The sequence below is a fragment of the Excalfactoria chinensis genome, chromosome Z, assembly GCF_039878825.1.
Source record: "Excalfactoria chinensis isolate bCotChi1 chromosome Z, bCotChi1.hap2, whole genome shotgun sequence".
Taxonomy (NCBI): domain Eukaryota; kingdom Metazoa; phylum Chordata; class Aves; order Galliformes; family Phasianidae; genus Excalfactoria; species Excalfactoria chinensis.
In genome coordinates, this window is record NC_092857.1 from 20,050,540 (window position 1) to 20,078,516 (window position 27,977).

Genomic DNA, 27,977 nt, shown 5'->3' on the forward strand with positions numbered 1-27,977 from the left:
TATTTTCAAGTAAATGTTGGTCCCAGAACAAGCTGTCTTGTGTATTTCAGCTGGACCAGTTCCCTGTGCTGCCTTGAGGTGAAACTGCTTAAACAATTGATCCAGCCCAACAGGAGAAGCTGGTGCAAGGCAAAAGAGGCAGGCTAATTTATTTCTGTGGAAGGGTCTGCTTCAATTGACTGATACTATTAAAATATTAAATGAATTGCTGCATTACTTTGAATCTGTGATAATATATGCAGATTAGAAGCAGCAAGATTTATGTCTTATTCAGATCCCTGTGCTCATGAAGGACGGATAAAGTCCAAAATAGTCACTTGAAATCCTCACTTTTGTATTTGACTGGAAAGTCTTTCTGAAGTATCTCAGATTATTTTAAGCTCTCAAAATCTGGAGAGCTGAAATTCCACTCTGATTACATCTTAATTAAAGAAATCATTATTCAGTGCTGGTTCTGAAATCTGAAGACAAACCAGGTGCTGAATGAGTGGTATACTGGAGGAAAGGGTGAGATTTTGTTTCAGTGAGACTCCTCAAAAGTACAGTGTGGTCAAAATAGATTTTCCATTATTAGAACCTATCTTGGTGAAGTTATACAACTTCACCACATACTTGATATTAAAAATAGTTTTTTCCCAGATGCGTGCAGATCTTCCCTGTCTCATGGGATAAGTTTGAAACGCACTGCTAAGCTTGTTGATCATTTGTCATAACCACATGAGATTTTGTTGACTTGAGTTTCTTTGAAAGATAAATGAAATTAACAAGGAAATAAAATAATTTCAGCATAGCAGCATGTCAGTTCACTGGAAGTCTTGTAGTCTGGTAGAGCTGACTTTACTTAATCTAATGAATATATTCCTTTTTTTCTGGAATTAGAAACCTTATGTAAATTCAGTGTCTGTAAATTCAAATACTGTAAAAGAAACAAATGGGGAGATTAGGGAAAATTAGACACATCCTAAAAACTTAATTTACCTATTTAATAGAGACTGTGATCTTAAAACTATCCAGAGAAGATCTCTAGGGAAGCACCTTGAAGTTTGAAATAATCCTGTCTGTTTTGGAGCCAGAGTTTCAACCTGTATAAGTCTTTTACCTAACCTAAACTGATTTAATATTTGAACTCTGAAGCAGGCTCCTGATTAATCCATCTTCTCTGAAAAAGTGTATGGTATTTATTAGGCTGTCTCCTACACCTCCTCTTTTTTGATTGATGCTGATGCTGTTTCTGTCCCAGTGTTGCAGCTTTTTGCCCTTTGTATATAATGGCACAGCCGTTTTGTTGCCATGTTGTCAACCTGCAATTACCTGTTCTTTGTTTGGTTCATTTTTTTATTTTGTTTTGTTTTTTGTTTTGTTTTGTTTTTTGTTTTTTGGTTTTTTGGGTTTTTTTTAGGTTTGGGGGCTTTTTGTTGTTTTTTAATTACCCCTAGTCTTTTCGGTAATGTTCAGCTCAGCATAATTCAAAAATCAGATATTAGTGTTGTTTGTTAATTAAGTGGATGTAATTGAACTGAAGGTACATTGTGAGCAAACTGAAGTCAGGAGAAATGTAGTGGAGAAGGATTTTACTTTTCCTGAAATGCTGGTATATAATAGTGGGTTTCAAAAGTGACTGTATGTTTGAAATGCTTTCATCTTCTGCTCTTAAGTAATGGCTAAGAATGTACTCTGTTTCAAAGTGCCACAATGTGCATTTGAGTTGAAAATCTCAAATTGTAGGAGTCTTAGTTTTCCTGTTCATTTTGCTGTTCGGAAGAAGTTGGAATTTAGTAGTAAAACAGACCTTCATGCTGTGATTTCAGGTGTTTAAAATGAGTGATGATAATGCACCTAAATATAGAATTTGTGAATATTAAAAAGGAGCAACTACAACATCACTACCCTGCAAGGCTCTCCACCTATCTCCTTTTTTCCTTAGGGATCTTGCAGTCATTGACATTTTTAATTATTTTGTGATTCCTGATCCTTGTTTTCTAGGATGAGTTTTAAGTACGTATTCTTGCTTAAAAGCAATAAAATGAAGGAAAGGCACTGAAACACATAACATCTAAATTTTGTATCCCAGATTATATCTCAAGGTATCTTTTACTCTTCAAAGTCTTAATGATACCAGGTAGTTCTAACAGGTGCACATTTCTGAGCAATTGGGAACATCACTGCATGAGTTAATCTAATTCCTTGAGTTGTCTGTCTTTCGAATTTGTCTGCTTTTGATTGAGGCACATATGCAAACATTAAACGGATGGGACTTGTTCAGTGATTTGTGGCTGGGATAATGGCCTGTTGATTGAGAAGGGCCTGAGATACTTGGGTTGAAATTTACTCATCTCTGTGATGTTGACTGGGAAGAATTTTTTGTTTTCTTTATGTCCCAGAACGCTTGCTAGATTTGTCTGATCTGTCCTCAAAATACTAAAGAGCAGAATAGAAAACCCAACTATTTATAAATAAAATATCAGGAAAGTAGTATTTGATTGCAATTTGTTTTTCCCCCAAACATGTAGTATGTACTACCTGTAAGAGTGTCTTAGAGATATACATATTTTTTTCCTTTCACTCCACTAATACTCCCTGCTGTAAATTGTCGAATAATAATGCATCTGGGTAAGAAACTGAAGGTTTCCATACCATACATATAGGAAGATATCTGTCTCTGAGCTGGTATTTCATGCTAATTACATTGATACAAAAGCTATAATATATTTTTCTGCAACCTTAGATCAAACTTCCATTAGTTCTCATAATTTTGTTGCTTTTTAGAGTACTTGAGCTAGGACCATATTGGGAAATAAAACTTACTGTAAAATAAATGTTTTAACATTTAAAGTTATTTTAGAGAAGATAAATACCTACTCAGATGCTTTGTTCTGGAATATTTTTTTTAAATCGAATTTATTTACTATTTTTTTCCCCCCCCTTTTTTGAAGAAACTAGAATTACTGCTAGGGTACCGGATGGCATACTTATTGGGGAAAATACTTTTGTTTTCAGGACTGTATGTAACTACAAGTCACAATTTGTGATAACACTGGAAGGGTTTTACAGTGTTGTTAAATGTAGCTATCAGTTTTTATGTGGCTGTTTGCACTTCTTTAGCTTTCCTAAACATCGTAAACATAGTCAGGTTTAAAAAAAAAAAATTGTCTATAGTCAGACTTACATAGTCTGACCTTCCAGCTGTGAGGTCAGAAGTTTGAAGGGATTAAAAACAAAAGCTATACAGAGAAAACTAAGAGAAAGTTGCTCTTTTTTCTTTGTTTCAATAGCAACTTTTTAACTGTCAGTCGCTGCACAAGCTGAGTTTGCCAGACAATGATCTAACCACATTGCCAGCATCCATTGCAAATCTCATTAATCTCAGGGAACTGGATGTCAGCAAGAATGGTAAGTCACTTCTCTTATTATGTTGGAGTAGCTTAAAGGCAAATCATCATTGACTGTTCGAAGATAACAATAAAAGTGTAATTTCTAGAAGCTACGCATCTAATAAATTTTAAACTGCAACCCTAAATCTCATGCCTAGCAATAAATAATCTGTCTTACAGTCTGTAATGTTTGTTTTTAATTATATCTGTCAAATGAATTGCTTTATATTTTGAGATTCATTGCTGAAGAATGATACCGCACAATGTTTGTGTTTACTCGAAAATGCATATGCCTGAAGTTATTATTTTTATTCATTCTGGTCATTTTTCACTGTAGTGATTTTTTGCACAAGAGCTTTTAACATTTTGCTGGATTCTCTTTTGATTTTATTATGAAAATTGTTTTCAGTTAACTTTGAGTCAGATCATTAAAGTAGTAATAGAAGTCATCTGCTTTACTATCAGTCTCTAGAGATGGTAATCTCTGTTACATGGGGAGAAAAGTGTCAGTGGACTATGACTGGTGCTGCTGACTGACTTGCATTCTGTGAGTCAGCTGCTTATAAACTATGGAATGCTGTCAGCCAAGTGCTATGTGTATGCTTTTATTTATTTTTCAGTGGTACTCTTTTGGCAAGTTGGAATATCTGTGCAAATGTGAGGAAATTCTAATAGCTTATATTGTCATCAGTCTTGCTTATGTGGTTAAAGAAAAAAAAAAGTTTATCATGTTAGTTGATGAGGATCTATTAGCCTTTCCTTGCTGATTCATAGTGAAGTAAGAAAAAGACCTTTCCTTGAAAACATATTTGAAAATAGGGATTACGTAAATATGCCAAAGGTTCTATTATATCCAATTCATTGTTTTTTGTGGACAACTAGATAATCGTTACTCCAAAAAATTAAGTTCTGCCTTATTGTGACAGTGCTCCCATCATGGAGATGTTGGCATTCTCCTCTATTGTACATTGTATCACATTCTGCTCTTAAACTGTTACTTTATTATCTCTGCCTAATGAATGCAACACATAGTGTCATAAATTGACCTGGTTGTTACTGCTCTGTTCCTGGTACAAGTAGATTAAGTCTTTCTTAAAGAACAGAACCCCTAAATTTTCATAATGACAGTCAGCTAGGAAAGAATCATATTTTTGTTTTAGACTGAACTATTAAAAGGATTAAATGGTTCCAATGCAGGTTTTCAGTAATTAAAATTTGAAAGCAATAGAAGGAATTTTGAGTCCTGGTGTTGGCAAATTCCTCAGCTTATGAATGTAAATAGGCAGCTGGTCACCTACCAGTCAAGAGAGTTACTCACCCAAAACAATACAACCCTTTGCTAAGCCTTCCAAGAGCTGTTGAAGAAACACTTGTTACTGATAAGCATATAAAGGATTTAAAGAGACAGTAGCTGAAATATATGATGTTGCAGTAAACTGTGAAGCTCAGTTTTTTGGGAGTGATGGGTTCTTTTTCTTTAGACGCAGGACTCAGCACTTCTTGTTGAATTCCACCTCTACAGCAAGTCTAGTGAGTCAGCTAGGTCTTCTCCAGGACTTTATTTTGGTGTCAAAAGAGCGTGATGTGGAAATAGTGGACTTTGTGGGAAGTGCTGGAGATGTTTTCCCCGATTTAGGAAGAAAAATTACTAGGAAGCAGTCATGAGAGGCATAAAAACTCTAGAATAATGCAGTGGCTTTTTTTGTCAGAATAGTGTGGTTGTAGCAAAGGAAGATGTTAGTCTCCTGTATTTTTCTTGTATGTTTTCTAGTATGACGGTACCAAAAGCATTGTTTTCCTCATGTGGATGGAATTAAAGCACAGAGTGCAGATGCATTTGAGTCAAATATTTGTTTATAATTGTCATCTATAATTTTAGACTTCATTTTCAAATACCAATGAACATTAAATATGCTGTGGTTTTCATTTAAGATATTTGAGCTGCTTATGTCAAGACCATAATAGAAGGCACTGGCCAAACAACTATTTCATTATGTAAAGAGCTGCTAGGAAAATTAAGAATGAAGCTCCTGTCTTGAAATGTGGTCTGGTTACCTCACAGAGGTATTTGACTTACAGCTGGCTCATATAGGATAAGAGACTGGTGCACAAGAGAGCATCCCGTTTTTTAAGCAGAACTGCATACCTGTATATTTATATGTGTATAAAATATACTTGTAGTATTTTTGGCATTTAGATGAAAAAATAAAATTGTAGAAGCTGTTTGAGATGGTTGCTTTAAATAAAAGGTATTAGTGTAAGAGTGCAATCTTGGTGTTTCAATATGCATAAAATGAACTGCCTTCATTTCATATTTAAGTGCCTATAATTTCTTATATTCCATATGTGACACTAAAGTGTGGCCAGTTATTTTAATATAGGAGACGTGTGTTTTCTTTGTATGCTCTCAGTGTCCAGCACCTTCTGCTACTGACCCTTCTTGAGGCTAGGATTTTTTTATCTCTGCCAGCTTATCTGGTCCTCATTGGAAGTGGTGTATGCTTTTTGGCTGGTAGCAGTTGTGTGTTCTTGAGCATGCTTTTTTTTCCTAACTGTTAGGAATGTACTTAAGCTTCTCAAGTGTCCATAGTTTAGATGTCACCTAAAATATCAAACTGCTCCAATGTGTGCAGTGTGCATAAAGTACTGTTAATTTAAACTCTCCATTTTGTCTTGGAAAAAGTTGATGAATTATGGATGCTTATTTTTTAAGCAGTGAGGATTTAAGTTGACTTTTTATGGCATTTTAATCTGAATCTCAAGGCCATTGTAAACCCTAAATATCAAAGATTCCATTTCTTCTTTCCAGTTACACTTTAACGCTTTTACCTCAAAGCCTGATGCAAATTGCTGTGTGCAGAACCTAAGGCGTATGTAGAAAGCAGTGTTCAATTTATAAAACTAAAAGAAATATATATATATCTATATATATATATCTCCTCTTTGTTGTGATAGCAACACATGGATGGGGAAAAAGAAGTTTCTTTAACCTTTTAAGTCTTTTTTTTTTTTTTTTTTTTTTTTTTTTTTTTTTTTTTTTTTTTTAGGTCTGTCATTTCTTCTTGAATAATATGGAGGATTATCTTGAAAATCTTTTTCTTTTCTTTGAAGAAGGGGAAAGCATTCATGAGCAATGTATAATGCTATATACAAATAGACAGAAGAGTTAGTTTTATAAAACTAAGTTACTAGAACCAAGTGGTTTGGAAAGCTGAGGCATGTGATGAGGTGACTGCCAGGGAACATAGTCTTCCCTGGAAGCCTGAAAATGGGCTTTGAAAGCCCTTGGGCCTGTGGAGCTAGCTGATTGGGAAATCATGAGACAGTTTCTTTTTTGCCTACTCGCAAATGGTGAAAAGAAAACTTTGAATTTTTAGACTATATGTTTATAGGCCCTTCAGAGACCTAAAGAAGGTCGGAAAGTAACTAGTAAGGCCAAAATGAGCATAGTGTCTTAGAAATTCAGATTTTCAGTAGTCTCTTATGTAGCTTTTTTTTTCCTGTAACATTTCAGCAGATTTAAACATTGTCACCTTTTCAATCAATTGCAAGGCGTTTTTACAGAAAAATACACAAATGAAAAAAACAAACACTGAAAAGCTCCACAAAAACACATCTGCCAATAACATTGTTTTTAGTAATTTGGAAGGTTTTTGTTAACAGACAAATCTAGATCAAATACGTTTCCTTCAGTGTTTTAAAAACATCTGCTGATTTGGCAAGTTTTAGCATAGTGTGTGCCAGAAGTTGGGGAGTTGGAAAACAAAAATTCAGGAGAATGTCTAGTTCTTATGTTGCCCATCTGTGATGGATTTAGAATTATGGTTTGTCGACAAATTGAGAATTATTCATAGTTAATAAGAGAATGATCCAAGTTTTATTTTCCCCAGGAAGAAGCAAGAGAGGAAGATCCTGAATACAAATTAATTTGCTATAAATTTGCTGTTTCTGTCTATATATGGAGAAAGGGAGGGGCTGTACTTAATTTTGTATCTTAGAATCATAGAATCGTAGGGTGGCCTGGATTGAAAAGGATCATAATGATCATCCCCCCACCTCCATATACAGGGTTGGCAACCACCAGACCAGGCTGCCCAGAGCCACAACCAGTCTGGCCTTGGATGCCTCCAGGAATGGGGCATCCACGACCTCCCTGAGCAGCCTGTTCCAGAGTGTCACCACCCTCTGGTGAAAAACTTTCTCCTAATCTCTAACCTCACCCTCCCCTGTCTTAGTTTAAAACCATTCCCCTTGTCCTATCACTATCCACCCTTGTAAACAGCCCTTACCTATGCCCTTAAGAACAGTTTCCCAGAGGATCGCACTCAGCAGTTCCTTGAGCAGCCCAAAGTTTGCTCTCCTGAAGCACAGGGTCCTAGCTCTGCTTTTTGCCAGGCCCACATTCCTCCAAATCACAAACTCTGCCAAGGCATGGTCACTGCCTCCAATCTTAACCTCTATAATGCTCTCCTCCTCATTTGTGGGGTCCAGGTCCAATAGGGCTTCACCTTCCATGATAGTTAAATAGAAAGATAACTAATCAGTTCAGGACTTCGAAGTCTGTAGCTTTATCACAATATGTCATTATATAGAGGTGATAGATATATGTTAAAAGTAGTTAGCTGTTCTGCTTAAATTCTTCAGTGAAGTGTAGATAATGCTTTTTCTTAAATGTATTGTTTTCCATATGAGAAATAATGAATAGAAGCTGTCTCTGCAGAATTAGGTCATATTCATGTCTAAGAGAGAATGTCAACAAAATGGAATTGCAGTGCAGCTAAGGCACAAAATTGGTCTTGAATGTGGAACTTGAGTGTATGCGTTTGAAATTCTTCAAGTAGTCTAATAAAGATCTGTTCTTGGATTCAAAGCAATTTTCATAACGCAGGAAAAGCATTGTAGAAGTAATTAGATTTTTTTTTTAGTTGTGAATTTCACTTTTTGCACTTTCTGTTATTGAAGAGTAGTGTGCTTTGGGTGATATTCATGATGTATCAACCAAAAGTGACTGGACAAGGAATAGTGATGGGGGGGTGGGAGAAAAGCAAGTTAGGATTCAGTACTGCCTGAACTGCTGAGAATTTGGTTTTAAGCCTTCAGATGAAACAAAACTTCTTATTTTTAGTTTTACAAGTGCTCTTAGAAATGAATTTTGGGAATATTAATCCTGACTCAGCTATCTAATGGGGAAAAAAATAACAGCATGCAGATAGCAAGGAGAGAAAGCCAACTTAAAGTATGGCACACACGTGAGCATAAAATGTTGATTTTTTAAAAAGATTGAAGTGCTGTAAAAAAAAGCAGGTTACGTTTCCAGTAAACATTGATTGTATGTAATTCAGTAAACGTATGTAGTTAAGTCCTCATGTCGCTAAGAAAATGAGCACCAAATACATTACTGATGCTGTATTTTATTATAAATCTAATTATACTGTAATAGTTATCACAACCAATAACCGTATATTTTTCTTCACCATAAAAATCTCTCTACTGAAATATTTTATCTCCCTTTTTAAAAATGAAAGCGCTGTTTAAATTGTACTTTTCATATTTATAAATCAACAGAAATTCTTGCACTAATCATTACATGAACAGTATAAATATTATGTTTCCCTTCCAAAAAAAACCAAGAAGCCCTCAAATTAAAGATTGAGTTTCTATTTGTCATTTTATAAACCTGCAAATAACCATAATAGAAGGGAGGACAAATGTGAAAGGAAACTCTTAGAATTTTCAGAGTGTAGAATAGGAGAAAAGGACTATCCACCTGCTACTGATATTGCCCACTTAATACCACATCTACACATTTCTTGTACAGCTCCTGGAATGGTGACTCAGCCATCACCCTGGACAGCCTGATCCATCACCTGCCTATTCTTTCAAATAGGATTTCCCCTGTATCCAGCCTGAACCTTCCCTGGTGCAACTTGAGGCCATACTCTCTTGTCCTATTACTAGTTGGGTGGGAGAAGAAGCCAATCCCCACCAGGCCACAGCTTCCAGTCAGGTCATTATAAAGGGCGATTGTGTCTCCCTGAGCCTCCTCTTCTCCAAACTGAATAATCTCAGCTCTCTCAGTTGCTCCCCATAGGACTTGTGCACCAGACCCATCACCACCTTTGTTGTCCTTCTCTAAACATTCTCCATGGCCTTGATGTTCTTCTAGTGGGGAAGGGCCCAAAACTGAATGCAGTACTTAAGCTGCTGCCTCACCAGTTATGAGTACAGAGCGATGATCACTTCCCTGCTCCTGCTAACTACAAGCCAGGATGTCATTATAGCTGTAGCAGAGGGCTGAATGGGAAAACAAACAGAAGCTTTGCTTTTTATGATGGAGCTGCTTTCAGGCTCATAGCTGCTTGTCCAGAATTTAAGACCAGGATGAACAGATTAGATTGAGGAGGAAATGTGTGTAATTAAGTTTGCTTTCATATTCTTACAAACTCGGCCTGTATGCACTTGGAAGGATGCAGAATGGAAAAGGTGCATGGAGAGCTGTGGTTTCACATGTTTTGCAGCAAGAGGTCTGTTTGTTGTTGAGCTACCTGTTGTTCAGTGAGGAAAAAATGTTTTTATTTTCACATGCTTCCTACAAATCAAAAGATCCATCTGTAAACTCTTTCCTTTCGGGGAAAGAGTCACCCATGTGACTTGCACAGGTCTCACGTTATTTGGAGGTAATGCCACTTCCGTCTCAACCAGTAATAGTTTTAGTAACTGAAGTCTGCTAATACTAGTCCAGGCATTTTTGAAGAAAAATGTGGCTACGTAATTTGAGCACAAACTGCAGAGCAGATTCCCTTCAACTACAGTAGGGCTGAAACAGCAATGTACCGGGGTGCCAGCTTTAGGTGGGCTGCACTGCTGCAAAGGCTTTGCCAGCAGCGGATATGACTAGCATATTTCTGTTAACCTAGAAATGCCGATATTTCTGAGTTAAAAAGGTTTTCTGATGGATAGGAAAGGTGGTTCCAGTTTTCTCTGCCGTTCTGCAGTCAATGCTGTCCTTGGTGATAAGAAAGGATTAGTGTAACTCCAGATGGTGAGTGAGACCCCAATTATGCTTACAATTGCCTTAATCCAGTCTGAACAAAGAGAGGGACATTAGCGCACATTTGCTCAATGGAGCTGTGCCAAAACAATCATTCCCCTCTGGGGAGTTAAAGATCAGACGAAATTCCTTATTTCTGCCCTGCTATGTGACCCACAACGGAGGTCGATTACATACAGGTTTCTGGCCGTTGACCTGAAATCCCTGTGTGACTTCTTTGGTCATGTGCTTCAGGCATGTGCTGCAGCTGGTCTGGGGGTCCTGATTAACCACCTCTCTAGGTTATGCTAGCTAGCTGGCAAGCTGTAGCAGATAGAGTTCTGAATGATGAATGCTTTCTGGTTTTGGCGCAGTCCAGACAATAATTTAGATTCCACTCTGTACCTAGCTGCCAAATTCTCTTTGATAATCTTCCAGACCCTCATCCCCACTCCTTTCTTTCTTTCTTTCTTTCTTTGGTTGTTTTTTAAATTGGCGTTTATAGTAGACACTGGCCAGTGCATTTGAAAATGCCTGAAATCTGGGAAACCAGGTCAGAAAGGACAGACAAGTAAATGTAAGTGCTGTTACATAAATGTTATTTCTGCGGTAAACAGCACTGCAGAAAGAACTTTGCTCTCAATTCAGTTCATATAACCAGCAGTTAGCATTAAAGATGACCAGCAAAACATATTTTCTCCTGTTGTGCTCTGCAAATGGTCATAGTCCACAAATGCGATGGTTTGTGATTTTTGTAAAAACAGTAAGCATTATCTGTAAATCAACTACAGCACAGAAATGGGACGGACGTGATTGTTATCATGTAAAATAGGAAACAGCAGGCTAAGAAACCTAGCTACGTGGTTCTCAAAGAGGATGGAATAAAGCTGTAATAGTCTAGATAACCCCCAAAACAGTAATCTGTTTTATCTTCCTCTTCTCTAATGCTTAAGTATATACTTAAGGAAGTATATGTTTAAGGAAGCCATAAAAGATCCTGAAGGAAAATGAGATTTAGAACAGAACATGGGTCTCACTTTGTGGTGTCCATTGCATCGGATCCTTGTGAGGTGAGGGTGGGGTAATAAATTAATTAGTATAATGTTACAGATTAAGTGTGAAAATACATATTCATGTAGACCCTTGAGATTTGATGAGCTGTCTTAACAGAAGACAATTCAGGACACTAAGAACAGATAGCAAGCAGAGAAAGAACAGATCCTCTTTAAAAATGCTTCTTGCAGCAGTTGGATATTCTGTCATCTTCTCCCAGTGTCCTTCTCCCTAATCTTAGTGACATTCTTGTTGGGAGAACATTAATCCTACATTAACTGCATGTTTTGAGTGTGCAGGAAGGATAAATGAAGAGGCTGTCTGAAGGTTGTTGTTAGCAAGTGCTAACTGCTGATTTCCTGTCACCTGACAGAGAGGAACAGCCTCTGAAATTTGTCATCTTCTGAACCTGTACTGAAAACATGAGTATTTAATACTACTTTCCCCACTTTACTACTTGTGTCACAATAGCTGCCACCATTTATCTGACTGAAGTGTTGAGTGAGTTTGTAAAAACAGTGTATCCCGTACCAATCCTGGCTCTGAGGACAAGAAAATTTGAACTGGCTTGCTGCATCATTAATAGTTTTCTTGTATCTGTTGGATTTCTGTTGTTAATTTGTTGTTAAAACTGTTGCTGCTTTTTGCCCAAGGCATAATCAACCAAGAGACTACGGTAGAGTACTCTAATTTTTGATTTAACATGTCTGTATTTGGATAACTAATATTATATTTGGCTGTCCTTTTGAGTGCACTCTCCCCTCTAGAAGCTGTGCTGTGTTTTGTTTTCTAGGTAGTTACTGCAAATCTGAGTCTTCTGTGCTTCATACAGTTCTAGATACAGACAGTGGCAACACTATTAATGAATGAATTTTAACATCTTGGAGGAGAGCAGTCTTTGATCTGAGGAGTAAGACAGGGCCAGTAATGTGCCTGTCTTTCAGTATAACTAAGCTTAGAGAATCTCTGCAGTTCTAACAATAGATCTAATGGCATAGAGTGAGACAGAAACATTACTCTGACTCCAAGGAGGAACTTAGCAGTGCTTTGCTGTGGTTACTGTAGACATGATAGAAATTCTGTGACTTCACCTAGACAGGTTTCACGTGCTGGATTTTTGTGCACCTGGTGTGGTAGAGGATTGTGTGTGTCGTGTTAGATGCTTTCTGTTTGTATGTTTGGATATACTTGCTTGGTGAAAGAGGCTTCTTGCTACAACAGAAATTAAAATCATATGTTCTTAAATTCCTTGGGAATGTTTCCCTTAATAAAAAGATGATGTGGCAACCATAGGTTAACATTTCTTATCTTTCCATGTTACTTTTCTCATCTTTCTTTAAAGCTACCTTCGGTCTTTAAAGTATTGCTGTTATTTGAGAAATGAAGCTTATTTACATTATAAGTATGGAGTTTTTATTTGGGGCTATAGGGGATAAAGTGAATCAATAGTCTTGGTCTTCTCCTCTGTTGACCCTTTTTACAGGTCCACTCAAATTCTTACTACATCTGGTATGAGTCAAAAGCAATCTTTTAGTCATCTGGTCTGACTAATGGCTTCCTGTCAAGAAAGACCTAAAAGTCTGCTTTGACAATGTTAGAGTTGCTACTTAATTTGAATTTAATTAGATATAGTGACTTCCACCCCTCTCCCCCCACCCCGAACACCATCAGTGGACTTACCGTGAAAATATATATATACATATTTTGACCACTTGTCTTGTGGGATGGTGGTATTATCTCTTAAGTTATAATATACTATGTTAATCTTGTTAACTGCACAAACATAGACCCAAACTCTGAACGCCTGTCCTGACAATAATAACAGTGCAGTGGCACACTGCAAAAGTAAACGTTGTTGTGATACCTGGTTTTACTTTTTCTATGGTATAATGACGATTGAGGTAAAAATCTTGGGGAACAGAATGGCCCAGAGCTGATGTCTTAGTGACATGGAGTATGCCCATCTTCTGTTTTCAAGGCCTGTATTGTCAGCTACTGACAAATAACAGATGTGGATGCAAATTCATTCTCTAGCATTTCTGTAGGCTATTTTAGAAAAAAGAGGAGATTCCTTATTGTCTTAGTCTTTATACAAGTGTTATCTGCAGCATTTTTTTTTCCTTGCGTGGAAATAATTCAAAGTTAACAGCAGGGTACATGGTACATTTTGGATCTCTTCAGAACCATAAGCATTGTAAATGTACTTTCGGATTTCAAAAAGTACGCTTGGAGGCGAGGGTTCTCAGTTATGTTACAGAGTGCAAGTTCTGTAAGGTTTGGTACTACCAGTAGGAATTGCTACGCTGTCTCTGAAATGTTGTTTTGTGAGCTCACTGCTATGTAATGGAGTACTTGAGAAATAGAATAGCAGTGAAATTGATTTTATGTAAGAGTTTCTTTCATGAAAACTTACCTAAAGTGAAACATTAAAGAACTAGTCCACCGGCTACTAAGTGGGTTAGTTTTTATCGCTAGCAGTTTTATGTGCACCATTTTTTATGCCTGTTTTGGACCGTATCAGTTGAACACTTTTCCCCTTCTTTTCCATGTATTTTGCAGGCATACAGGAGTTTCCAGAAAATATAAAAAACTGCAAAGTCTTGACAGTTGTTGAGGCCAGCGTGAATCCAATTTCCAAGTAAGTTTGTAATTCTTATGGTACTTGTTGTTTTACACAAATACTGATGAATCTCACATGTGCTCCAGTCGTCTTTTTGGGAGCCGACTCTTTAACTGGAGGGAAAGAACTGAGGTACCCAGGACTTATTTTTATTATCCTCATTGTGCTTAGATGCAAGTTAGCTATGCCCTTAAAAATACCTTTTCTGTACTAGGTGTCAGGAGATGGTAAGTGCATAGCAAAGACTGAATTTGTTGTTTGTAGATTTCATTGCCTGTAGATACTGCCCTCAATACTTAAAAATAATTTTCAATCTAGCTTCAGGTAATCACCATACCTTATAATCCTATATGTATGTAAGACTTCAGTACTATACTGTTCTTTAAAACAGTGTTGATTCAAATGCCTTGAATATAATTGAATTGAAGGCACTGTGCTACTTTTTTTTTACTTACAGACTTCCAGATGGATTTTCCCAGCTGCTAAACCTAACACAGCTGTACCTGAATGATGCATTTCTTGAGTTTTTGCCAGCCAACTTTGGCAGGTGAGTTGCATTTGGAACATACTCTCTGTGTTTAATTTCACATTTATGCTGCTTCTTGAGCAGAGTGCAGAATGAAGGAGGAGAGGAAGTGTATATAACCAAATTTATCTTATGTTACTTTAAAAAAACATCGTTCATTATCATTTTTCTTCATTGCTGTCCTCTTCTGTAAAGCATGCAGTGTACTGTCACTTCTTTAATGGTTAGGCTATCTGTGAAGTCTTTAATTACTACTAACTGGTTTAGAATGAATCATTTACTGTAGGCAGCTTGAAAGCCATTTCTCCGATACTGTGCTTACAGCTTCTTAATAGCTATTAAGAATAGATCCCTGCTTTAAAATAGAAGTAGTGACTTGAAACATCCTGGCTTGTAGCCAAGAGAATGAAACTGAAATGAATGCTTCTCTCATCTGTTTTTAAGCAGATCCAACACATTTTTATGTACGTTCACATCCTTATAATGGTAATGCACAGAAAATACACAGTTCTTTAAGAAAGCAATTTGAAGGAGAAATAAATTGGAAGATAATGTGATAAAATGTTTGTGGTGATATTTGAAGGAGCTAGAACTCAAGAATAAATGGGAGCTAATAAACAAATCTCAGATTTCCCTCAAAATAGCTCTTCTAACTGTTCATTCATTGTGTAATAGATATGAATTTTTTTTGAGTTCTTCAAATATAACTAAGCTATGGCTGATAATCTTAACACTGGGACAAATTAAACATGTATTTGACTTCTGCCTAGAACTATATGAGATAGGAGGAAGGGGATTTTTATACTGCTGATTTAATACAACAGAAATGTTCTTTCAGTCAGGATTTCTGTTCTGTATTGTGATGGCTTTTGTTTCCCCTTAAAAGCTTTGTGTTTGTGGGTTGGTTTCTCTGTTGTTATTGTATCAGTTACTTTCTTCTCTTCCTTTACCATATCCTCTTTCTTAAGATACTCTGAAGCTGAGCTATGTTGTATAAATATTGGAGTCAAGCTAAGACAAGTCATACTGATTCATCCTTCATCCTATGTCATGTAGACAAATCATATGCTTTATCATTTGTAGACAAATGGTCTAAATTCTTTTTCTTTCTGGTATGACAGGCTTTTCTTTGTGCCTTATTATGTTGGTAGATCTTGGAACTAGTTTCAGTTTTAATTTTTTTATTTGTTTGTGTAATGATGGAGGATTACAACATATGTAACTATATTTAGAATTCAAATTGAGATCTCTTAATGGCTTGTACAATGTCATGATTATCTTCTTGTTTCTCTTGGAAATGTCAGTGATTACACTCTAGTGTTCCTCTAGTGCCTTCTGCAGCTGCTTGAGTGTTGCTTCCCACCACATGATCAACTTATCCATTGGACAGCTCAGTTAAAAATGAGTGATTACTCTACAAGGAAATAACAACTATAACATTTGGTGCCATGGCATCTTGTCCACCTCTTTTTTTCTTCTCTCAATCCTTAAGGTTGTGCAGTTTTTCCCCTAATATTCTAGTTTTATGTTGCACTGTGACTACCTTTTAAAATAATAATTTTTGCCTGTCCTTTTCTATTGGAAAGTATTGAACAGGATAGACCCAAATGGGTCTTCAAATAGATATTGGTAATCTTTATCTTAATGCTTAGGAAAGAAACAATGTAATGCAATTTACTTCTGGAATATCTATGCAGATTTTGTAGTATTTACCTCCATTTTATTCTCCTTCAAGGCTCGCCTTCAAGCTTTGCATTGTTTTGAGGTCAAGGATATCCATTTTCTTTCCCCTTTTTTTATGAGTGTTACTTGCTGTTCCTTAGTGATACTTATCAAGCCTCTTAGGCTTCTTAAAGATCAGTAGATTGGATGAGGCATTTCATTTGTAATTCTGAGACAATAGTGTTTTTTTCCACTTCCAAGTTCTGTTTTGAATGTATTAATAGCAGCTTGGGTCCCAGAGTTAGCCTCCATGCCAATGCACGGAACTCTGAAAACTGCATATTTGTACCAAGGAAAACTATATGTTACATATCTAAATGTACCATACATATTTAGATTTTGTATGCAAATCTGTAAGCAGAGTATTTTAAACCTGAAGCTCCCTGCACATGAATATTTAAACAGCTTTAAAAGGGAAACTTCATTGTTGGACATTTAAAACAAGCAAAGAGGTACACCTTCAGCATCATCTTAAAAACACTAAGAAAGTTGTCTGTATTGTAGAGTTCTGCTTGCAGAGAACTTCTTTTATGATTTTGTTATGATTTTACTTTTGATCTTGTTTCTCAACAATTTGCAGCACCAGGTATTTTAAGCAGTGTTTAATTTGGGATATCTTTTTAGATTATATGTACAAGGGAGATTGAACTGAGAACTTGATTTAGTTACACCTAAGTAAGTTTGGAAACTTATGCCAAACATAACCCACTATGGGATTCATGCATTTCAGTCCTGTTTCATTACTAGTTATGATTTTAAAAGACTATGTCAGCATTAGTAAAGCTGCTAGAGAGGTGAAAAATCAGGATCCTCTCTCTGTGAAGTATTAGTAGCTGTCCAAGGAATACCTGCTGTTGTATAGTGAATTACTAAATGTGCTGCTGTGTACTTGCCCATTTAAAAATTTTTGAAGTTACATAAATCAAATCATGAAGGATATATTAACATGAGCAAGGTATTATGCAGAGATTTTCTTTTAAATAGAAATTATCCCACTTTTATAATGTAGCTTAAAATGGTTACATAAAAAATGTGCAATAATAATAAGTCCATTAAACTAGGTACACTTGAATAATACTCCCCTATGGCTTTGTGTTTAGGTGTTATATAAGTAATTGTGACTATGTATTTTTACAGCTTAGATTGTTTTCTTTTAAGTATGATGAATTTCTGAGAACGGATGGAACAGAACTTATGTATTCTGTTATTATGACTTATTTTCCAAACTAAAGGTTAGTTTTTTTCAGTCTCAAAGCAGGAATTCTGATGCTTAGCATAGGCCTGTACACCAGTAAATTAAAGAGCAGCTAGGCTAAGTATTTGATGTATGTTATTACATTAAACTTGAGTTCACCCCCTGTAATAATGGAAGAAATGACACCTACTTTAGGACAGTATTTCTAGTTAAGAACTGCAAGAAAAGTGCTATTTTAGACACAGCCTGTGATTCCTAACCTGGAGAGACTGAAAATATTTAGCTAGTAGCCTTTGCTGTATAACAGCGTATTTGTATCTCCAGACTCCTAAGGTTAGTTCAAGAGAGAGTGGGACATGAAATAAGGTCACAAAGTTGTGAACCTTTCTATCACCAAAGTCGGTCTTTTAAGCTCACACAATGAGGTTATTAAAAGTGTTGTACAACGAGTTCTGGCAAGAGTCAGTGACATGTGAGTGTACCTATTTATAGCTTAGCATATGAATGCTTCTCCTGCTTTCAACTAAGAGATGTGACTACATACGTGCGTTGTGAGGAAAAACTGACATCTAGCTATTTTTCCTGTCATCGAAGGAAAGCACCAATATGGGTCTAATGTAGTGCTTGATTATGGAAGACTTCCCAAAATTTTCTCAGGTGACAATCGGTAGGGCATGAGGGAATAGACCTAAGCTGTGCTAGAGAAGTTTAGATTTGATGTTGGGAAAAATTTATTCATGGAGAGAGCAGTCAAATATTGGAAAAGGCTGCCCAGGGAAGCGGTAGAGTCCCCATCCCTGGAAGTATTTATGAGATGTGGCAGCAAGGGACATAGTTTAGTGATGGGAATCAGTTCTTTTGCAGAGCGATGCTGCCTTTCTCCTTTTATTTCACAACTACTTTATATGAGGATGGCATGTGCTAATGAATCCAATGAAATGCTTAAATAAACGTAGGCTGAAGGAAAAGGACTGTAATTGAGGTGCAGGAAAGTGGGCAAGGTCCAGTTTGTTTGCCACTATACAAAAGCCAAACCTCAGTGAATAAATGAATTTAAAACAACATGCAGATTTCTGTGTAAAGCATATTTTAATTTTTACAGGAAAATATTTAAAACTTGTTGAACTTTTCAAAGTGTAAGCTTAACAATATAGACAAGTTCTGAGATTGTTTTAGTGATAATATAAAGTAGTGTGTGATAATTTGTTACTGTTTTTTTTTTTCTTCTTTGTTACAGATTAACTAAACTCCAGATATTGGAACTTAGAGAAAACCAGTTGAAAATATTGCCAAAGTAAGTATGTGTGAAATTTATATGAAATGCTTTGCTTGGTTTCTACTGTAGGTATGCTAATAAATTAATACATATTAAAAAGTAGATTGTATCTTAGAATTTGTAGCTAAGTAACTAGAGTAACTTCTTACAAGAAACTTCCTTTTATAACTTCTGAAGCCACTTATCCCAGCAGACTGATCTTCATATACAGAAGTTTGTCTGATTTTCTTCTCTCTTTTCCCCCCCCTTCTATCCTGTATTTTAAAGTTTGTGTCCATGTCTAGCTCTGTAGATTTCTGATCCCACTGTAGGCCTGTTAAGTCAGAATAAGTCTGAGGTATCTTGTGATGTTTGTTTTTTGTTTTGCACACAGCATTTTAACAGCATCCTCTCTTCCCAAAGAGAGCTTTAAGTTCTGCCAGGGGAGGCTCACACTGAATGTTAGGGGAAATTACTTCTTGGGAGGAGTGGTGTTGTATTGGAGCAGGCTGGCCCAGGGAAGTGTTGGAAACCAAGGTTTTCAAAGAAAGGGGGAGGTGTCGCATTGGGTGACATGATTTAGTGATGCAGTGGTGACTGGACTAGATGATCTTAGTGGTCTTTCCAACCTCAATGATTCAGTTATTCTGTGTGTATCTGGATACATCTCTTACAGCTGAGTTCCTGAAACTTAGGGTTGGTAAATTAAGATCACTGTCTCTAAATCAAATGTGGAGTTTGAGATGCTCACTCAGAATGACTGAAAAAGTGTAATTCACATAATATGAACAATTTTTTGCATTTAATACACTTCATTGGAGAGGCACAGAATACTTAATGCAGAGTATACAGTGCACTGAGTTGCTTTAATGTAATGGAAGCATATTCATCAGCCATATTTTCTGCAGTTGAAAAATAATTCTGGAAATTGCTATAGAATTTATTTTAACATTAAACCAAACCAAACATGCCTCTTAAAATCTAGCATCTTGCTCCTTGCAAATCTCATTTCAACCCTGCTCAGCTTGGCAATATGCCTGCAGCTAGGTTAGCAGTGGTGTAGAAAGGTGAATTGAGAAGCAGATGCAGAATGAGGTACCTGAATAACCAGCTGTAGTGTCCTGAACAACATGTGAGCAGTGAATGGTCCTCATTTGGCAACAGAAAAACTGGTGAAAAAAGGTAACAGTTTCAAACAGTGCAACTATTTCAGATGCTTTAGCAGAGAAGAGAAGATGCTAACTGTTGTATAGTCTCTATTCAGCATGCATGTTGCAGACTCTTACATGAGTAGGCTGGGATGTGACTTTCCAGCCCTTCAAGTACAACAGCTGGTTTGCCTAATGACTAAACTATGTTCCATTCAAATTCCCTGTTTGTCTATTTAGATACCATACTACGTCTGCTGATTTTAAAATGCCAAAATATAAATTTGGAATGAAATATGTAGTATCGGAACATATGAATGTAATTTTTTCAGGCATTCTACCCAGTAATGTGACAGAAGTGCTCCCCTTCCCTCTTTCTGATGACACTAATTTTTGATAGAAAGAAACAATAACATGTAATTTGGGATAGCAACTTTTAGATGAAATTACTCTCAATGGAGAAAGTATAATTAAAACATATAGCTAATACAAGTTTTGTTTATAAAATTACTGACTTTAATTGCCACAATTAACACTAGTAACATGAATTATGTACCGTATTTTTTAAAAGAGTAGTTTACAGAAATCACTCTGATTTATGCTACTTCTCTTAAACCTCCTGGGAGTTCTTTATCTTGACTTCATTGTGTTTAGGGTTCCTTCCTTGCTGGAAAACTGAACAGTAGCTGTCATGAGGGTATCCTCTGCAGCACCTACTTAATGAGCAACAATACCTGCTGAGCTGCTGCCTTTATTATTCTCTTCTTCTATTCCTCTGGTTCAATTAAGGAAGATTAAAGCTTTGGAGACTACTGTACACATAAAATTATGTATTTTGCTACAGTAAGGCACAAGAATAATGTGTTATTTATGTGATTTACACTGAGACTGAGTTGTTTTAATCAGCGAAGTCATCTGTGGCCTGCTTGAGCTATTATGTCAAATAGAAACTGACGGAAGAATATAACATAGCTAGGTTTGAAAAACTATGTGTTCTGAAAGGAATGTGCTTTAAATGGTATATAAAATCTTTTTTATAACTAATAAGATGCAGCAATATACACCAGTATTTTTGCTATGGGAAACAAGTACTTTTTTCTTGTTTTTCCATCCTCTCTCATTTTCAATGTGTTTGTACTGACAGTTTCTTTTGGATTTATAAGGAGGGATATATTTAAATAAATATCTACGAAATCAACTAGCCCTCTTGCTGAGTTAAAAATGCACATAATTAACATAAAATCATAAAGCACTTAGAAGTCTTTTAATCAGAATAGGGAATTAATGCCAATGTACTAAATTAACCTTGCTTTGTGTAAAATACATCTTTTTTTCTTGGAGCTTATCCACACCCAGAAGCTGCAAAACTGGCAGAGTCTCAAAGCGAACCAATTCAGTAAAAACATTTCTACTTAAAGGAAAGCAAAAATGCATGGAGAATATGTTATAGGCATTTGTCTGATACCCACTTTTCCAGCTTTCAGCTTAATGCAAATGTAAAAAGATAAATATGAAAGTATTTTCTGTTAGAAAAATTTTATGCATTTCTTTGTTGTTTAACTGTTGATAGAAATGAGTAACTTCTCTAGAAGGTAGTTTTTCAATAGGATGAGGAGAATGATTCAGTCTCACATCTTGAATTGTGTATTACTTGAAGTATGTAGGTTAGTGACATTAACAGTTCACAGCATTAGAATCAGACTGTCTATTCCATTAGCACTGCACCAGTTTGATAGCAAGGTCACTAATACTGAAGTATGAAACAGATTTTTCAGTTTGTCATATCATTATGCAGGCCCTTTCATAGAGAATTTGATGATCAAGTATTTTTTTGTCTACATTCCTGTATTCCTCTTTTTCATTATAAGTACATCTCCACAATATTGTAACATTTTCAGAGTATCAGAAGCTTTGTGTGCATTTTATCTGGAAGTGTAGTTGTTCTGTAAACAATATGGGAAAGCAAGGAGATGCTACTTTAAGGGAAGATTGCTGTAGCATAGCTGAATGTACTATAAATCAGGCAAGTAATGAGGAAGGCTTCTTACAAACATGTTTATGTGTTTTACAGTTGAGTGGATATGTTTGTTGGATCCGAGATTTTTTGGCAGAAATACAAAGAAACAAACAAAGGCATAGAGTCAGTTAAGTTTTTTAATGTAGTGCCAACTTTATGCAAGATATTTCTGACTGTTCTGGCTCCGTAGTAAACAATCTAATGTATTAAAGTGGAATGTAAGAATTGCAACTAATTTCTATTAAGGAAATAGAATATAGTAATTTTGAGCAGATACTCTATAAAGTCTCTAAAGTAAACAAATGGAGGGAAAATTTTGCCAAAACACAGCTAAAAGAAGGAATCTTGCCATCTCAGGCATTGATTTAGTCTTTGCTATCAATTGGTTTAAGAGGTACTGACGTGTCATGAAATCTAGTGTAGGAATCTAATCTCTAGTTTTAGGACTAGAGGAATAATTAGGATTCCATTCTGTATTCCAGGCTGATAGCAGAGCTGATTCAATGTAAAATGAGAAAGTGTTCATTGTTACTGTGATGTAACAGTGGCCTCATCTGCTTTTGGTGATCATTAGGAAGTGATCTTTCTTTGGCAGGATAGCTGTGAAGATTTTAACAACAGGTGAAAAGCTGAGGCAGTTGAAGACTGAGTTAATCTTTATCATAAAGCGGTCTTCAAGTTTTGTAAACTAGGTTAATAGATTAATTTCTCTTTGTATGGGAGTCACACCATGATCATTAATGTATGGTTAGTTGAACAGTATACAGATTCTACCTTATTTAGTTACTAATCTATTTACAGAACAGCATTGCTACTTAATACTGATACAAATAACATATTTGGATGAATACAGGAAGATTGTATTGTATTAATTTTGATTCTTGTTAATCCCCTTCCTGTGCAGAACCATGTCCAGACTAACCCAGCTGGAAAGACTGGACCTAGGAAGTAATGAATTCACAGAAGTGGTGAGTTTTATCTAAATAGAGCTTTGATTTTTCAGTAAATGTCTTTATTTAGTAATCAATTTGTAATCGTATGAATTATAAAAGTAATGGCTTGGTTTATAATAAATTCTCTACATTTATTGTTTATCTTGTTTAGTGTTGCAGTTCTATGTAAGCTGTGCGTGACTTGCCTTTTTAGTGGGTATAAGCTGTTTAGATTCAAGATGAATTATTTTAAGTTTGAATACTGTTGAAAGAAAAGAAACAAAATGAAGAAACATAACTCACAATGTCTGTGGTCAGGGTTTTTTATTTGACATCTATCTGCTTCTAGGAGTACTTTCCTATGTAAGGGAACTGAAATAGAATAGTGAAATATACTGACCTACCACATGAAGTCAGACCTCTGCGTGCTACCAGTGGGTACTTCATAAACCAAGATCATAAACAGATGAGCACTTGCCTAGCTGTGTGGCTTGTTAGATACAGAAGTGTATTTGAGGAAGTGTTTGCTAGTATTACAATAATGAACACTACTGCCATGTGCTCATTATAGTGTAGATATGCCCGTGAGAGCCTGAAATTAACATACTCAGGCCTATGTAATGCTGTAACAGCGAGGAAGTAAGTAAAGCCTATTTGTATATGAGAAAGCACCTATTTGTATATACTTTCTGACTACTTCATGTCTTCCAGCCTCTTATTTGCAAAGGTCAGTTTATTTCATTAGGATCCTTTGGTAAAAGTATAAAAAGGGCTGCACATTTTTTTTTGTTGTTTGTTTGTTTGTTTTTTAATGCATCAAGATCTGACTAAAATGTAGACTTCATTCACAATTACTTAAAAAAAAAAACAAAACCACACAACAAAGCAGTATTCTCTTTGAAAATTAGTTATTGGGTGCCAAGACTGCAGAAATGCATGTAGCAATACTTTGTATTTACAATATGAATAAATGGAGTCCTATATTTAATTGAACTTGGCTGTAGTTGTTAGGATGCAGTGCAACACACTTTGTATTACTTTCTCGGGGGGGAGATTGAAATGGCAAACATCCATGCTGTATATACTTTCCTATGGAGTGGTCTTTCTCAGATACAATAGGTTGTAATTGGACCATATCTGGTACCTCATATTATGGATTGAATAGTTTACTAGTAACGTGCAGATGCACCATTTGTTTCCCAGGTCATTATTTTTTGTTTCCTAGGTCATTATTTTGTCAATTTTGTCATTTCTGAAAAACAGCTCTTCTAGGCTGATAGAGCTTAAGGATGAAATTTTAGATCTCCTTTAGGAAAAAGAGAATTGCATGCAAGATGGGCTTCTTGTATGATCTAGCTGAAAAATAGCAGTGGCTGTAAAAGATAATACTTTTTATAAAGATCTTAGTTCTGTGAAGACTTCAGTACACTGACCAAGTTCTCATCATGTTTTGTATATCTGGTATATATTAATATTTCAATAAGTAAATCACCTTTTTTTTAATTAGCAAATGAAACAAATGTATACAACAGCTGTAATAAGACATTAGACTTACATTAGTTGCAATATATGAACCACTGAAGTTTTTTTCTGGCTTTCAAATTTTTTTTAATGATGATTTTAAATAATGGTTTCCCCTTACAGCCTGAAGTGCTTGAGCAACTGAGTGGGTTAAAGGAATTTTGGATGGATGGTAATAGACTATCGCTTATTCCAGGAGTAAGTCCCCTTACTGTTTTAAACATTTATTATTTTAATTTACTGTTTTATTTGTTTTAGCGGCATATATATAAAAGCTGTTGCATTACTTTAGTGTTACTTAAAGTCATAGGATAAATGCTGCCTAAGGCTTAACTAGTCTGCTTAGGATTTGTCACTGATCATGATAGATTTTGCACACAGCTTCTTTTTCATTTAAAGTTCTGTCATCTAAAAATCATATTACAAATCAAGAAAGGGGTTAAAATCCTACATCAAATCTTGATTCAAATTTAGGGCTGCCTAGTCCTTCTAAAGAGTAATCTTTTGTTCTAAAGAATAAATGAGAATATACAGGGTTAATGCCATGTGGATTTTTGACTTTTTAATGGCAATGGCCATAAAGCAAGCAACAGCGGCTGAGGATTCTATGTGGTGTGTACAAATTCCCGAGGAAACATTCTGACATCTCTCAGATGTATAGGGTCCTGTGTGACACATTATTGAAGTACTCGTGAACCTGTGTTTGTGTTCTAGTAAACTAGTGCTGGAAATTTGGGAAGCAGCTGGTCTGTTTTCAGACTTAAAATCATTAGCAGTCTTTGGACAAGGCCTTCTTGCCTGATCAGTAGTCCTCTGTACTGTCTTTGTACACTTCAAGTAATTATTCTGTTAGAAGAGTAGAGTATATGTTGAAGTTTTCTACTTCATAATGAAGTAAAACTTACATGTGAAAGCAGCTGCACTCTCTCCCATGTAAAGACTCGTGTATAAATTTTCATACGTAAATGTAATACAAGATTTACTTTAGCTTTTATTATCAGTACAATTTACTGGTTCAGTGTTGTTGCTTTTGAGGTTATGTAGAATGCAACTTTACACAAAATGCAGATCTAAGCATTAGGGGACTTTACATGAGTGTTATGATCTCCTTTTGTTACACTGTGCAAGTCTGTGTTAAGTTTGTTCTCAAGCTTCTGTCTCTATCCATGATAACTGATCAGACAGTTACATTTAAAGCAAACTGACTCAGAGAAACCTGCAGAATAACTGTGGTGTGTTTGTGTATGTAGCAACATGTTAAGAATATGTATTAGCAGAAAATATTTCATTATAAAGTTAGGATATTCTGCTTAAAATGTGGTATTGCATTTCAGAGATAGTTGTAAAAACCTCTGGCTTTTCTGTTTAGAACTTGCACTTCCTAGTATGCATTACTTTCTATTACCTTTAGTTCCTAGGCACTTTGAAACAACTGACCTACCTGGATGTTTCTAAAAACAACATTGAAATTGTTGAAGAAGGTATTTCAGGTTGTGAAAGCCTACAAGACTTATTGTTATCCAGCAATTCACTTCAGCAACTGCCAGAGACTATTGGTTTGTATTTTCAATTAATTTATGAGCTAATAAGTTTATGATTTAGACACAGAACACTTAAAAATATATAAATAGTATTTTAGGCCTACATTTCACGCATTTTGAAGTTCCAGTTTTGGATAAAGCTGAATAAAACATAATTGATAAGTAATTGTCAAAAGTAATGAAGCTTAAAAAAATAAGTATTTCCTATGACTGGTTTGTTGTAAACTGGCAGATTAATTCTCTAAGCTCACCTTACTTTTCTTTAGTATAATACATAGCACTGCAGGAATTTTGGGGAGTGCAGAAGGTGTATTTCACTGCTCCCCCCAACTCAAGATTAAAACTTAATTAAATTAACTCCATTGTTGTTTTTAATTTTTTACTTATTTAGTTGTTTGTTTTTTTCTACAGGCTCTCTGAAGAAGGTAACAACTCTTAAAATCGATGAAAACCAGTTAATGTATTTGCCAGACTCCATAGGAGGGTATGTATTTCACCTAAATAAAATACCACATTGCTTTTCTGTGATCTCTTCTGTAACAATAGTTCCTCTCTTGAATGGTTTACATTTCTCTGATTTATTTCCTTCTGTGTATTAGTGTGTTAATGAAACTGTTAGCAAATGTTTCATATCTATCTTCTGGTTCTCAGCATGTATATTCTTTACATATTTAAATAGTATGCACTGAGACCTATGTTTCTCACTCATTAACGTAGTCACTAATCTATAAAAGAAATAGAATCTGATAGGAAACAACATGCTTACAAAGGCATGCAGCTCCCTGAAAGAGTTCTTGTCTTTACCATAGCAGTGGGCATGTTAAATGTTGCAGATGATAGAACCAGTATAAAAAAAGCCAGGAAATAGTAAATCTAAGCATGTGCAATTATCTTTTACCTGTTTTTATTAGCAGGATTTTTTATGTGTACCGTGATGTTCAGCAATTTAATTTAAAAGTCCCAAATTTATGACAAAAATAAGTGTTTCAGAAGTAAGTGCAAAACAGAACATGGATATCTGTTCCAATGTATTTTCTCCTATTGTAATTGATGTAAGTTTTGCTAGAATTCACAAAATACTTCTCTGCCAGCATGTCTTAACATCCACTGTTTCTTAACTCCCACTTAGCTATGGTTTGTCCTATTCTGATTGTTTTCAGCTCCTTGACCCCCTCTGAAAGCTCTTGTTTGATGAAAAACAAGGTTAAAAATTAAGAATTTAGGCAATTAGTAAATGAGTTATCTTGGGTTGAAATTTTAGTTGGTTTTCAGAGTTTCATTTTGAATTTCATTTGCAGTTGACGTTGTGATTTAAAGCTAAAATGTGATTTAAACTTAAAACATTCAGTTAATGTTGGGTGAATCAACCTGTAGAACAGAGAATTATTTATTTTTTTCAGGTTAATATCAGTAGAAGAACTGGACTGCAGTTTCAATGAGATTGAAACATTGCCTTCATCTGTTGGGCAGCTATCTAACATAAGGACATTTGCTGCAGACCATAACTTCTTAACACAGCTGCCACCAGAGGTATGTATTTAGTTACGAAAATGAAAAACAAAGTATTTTTATGGGTATTAAACTGCATAATCGATTCATATTTTATTTGGACAACAAATTAATCGTTTTTGAGTATGTTTTGTGTATGTTTAATGACTATGTTTACAAATATACAAATACATTTAATCTGAAAAATTTTAAAACTTGTAGTAGAAATCAGTACCAATTGTATTAACACTAAAGGGATAATATACAAGAATAAACCTAATTATACATAACAAGGAAGATCACTGTAGACTGGTTGTTTTTAAGTAATAAAAGATTGTATATTTAGAACTGTGAGAGTGAATTAATTCTCTGGAATTTTTTTATTTTATTTTATTTTATTTTTTTCAGATTGGAAATTGGAAGCACGTAACGGTGTTGTTTTTGCATTCAAATAAGCTTGAGTTTCTCCCAGAAGAAATGGGTGACATGCAGAAATTGAAGGTCATCAACCTGAGTGACAATAGGTAATTCAAGTAAAAATCATCTAAAATGCAATAG

At 35.5% G+C, this 27,977-nt stretch overlaps 1 protein-coding gene across 4 annotated transcripts in view; it reads left to right on the plus strand.

The window, feature by feature from the left end:
* Positions 1–27,977, plus strand: part of ERBIN (erbb2 interacting protein) — a 101,826-nt gene that overhangs the window by 46,351 nt on the left and 27,498 nt on the right. For all 4 annotated transcript variants that reach the window (XM_072359135.1, XM_072359137.1, XM_072359136.1 and 1 more), the window contains 10 exons: positions 3,273–3,390; positions 14,014–14,092; positions 14,532–14,621; positions 18,755–18,811; positions 22,842–22,905; positions 24,514–24,588; positions 25,802–25,946; positions 26,343–26,415; positions 27,332–27,461; positions 27,828–27,943. In XM_072359135.1, the coding sequence (XP_072215236.1) occupies positions 3,273–3,390; positions 14,014–14,092; positions 14,532–14,621; positions 18,755–18,811; positions 22,842–22,905; positions 24,514–24,588; positions 25,802–25,946; positions 26,343–26,415; positions 27,332–27,461; positions 27,828–27,943 (947 nt within the window). The remainder of the gene's footprint in view (positions 1–3,272; positions 3,391–14,013; positions 14,093–14,531; positions 14,622–18,754; positions 18,812–22,841; positions 22,906–24,513; positions 24,589–25,801; positions 25,947–26,342; positions 26,416–27,331; positions 27,462–27,827; positions 27,944–27,977) is intronic.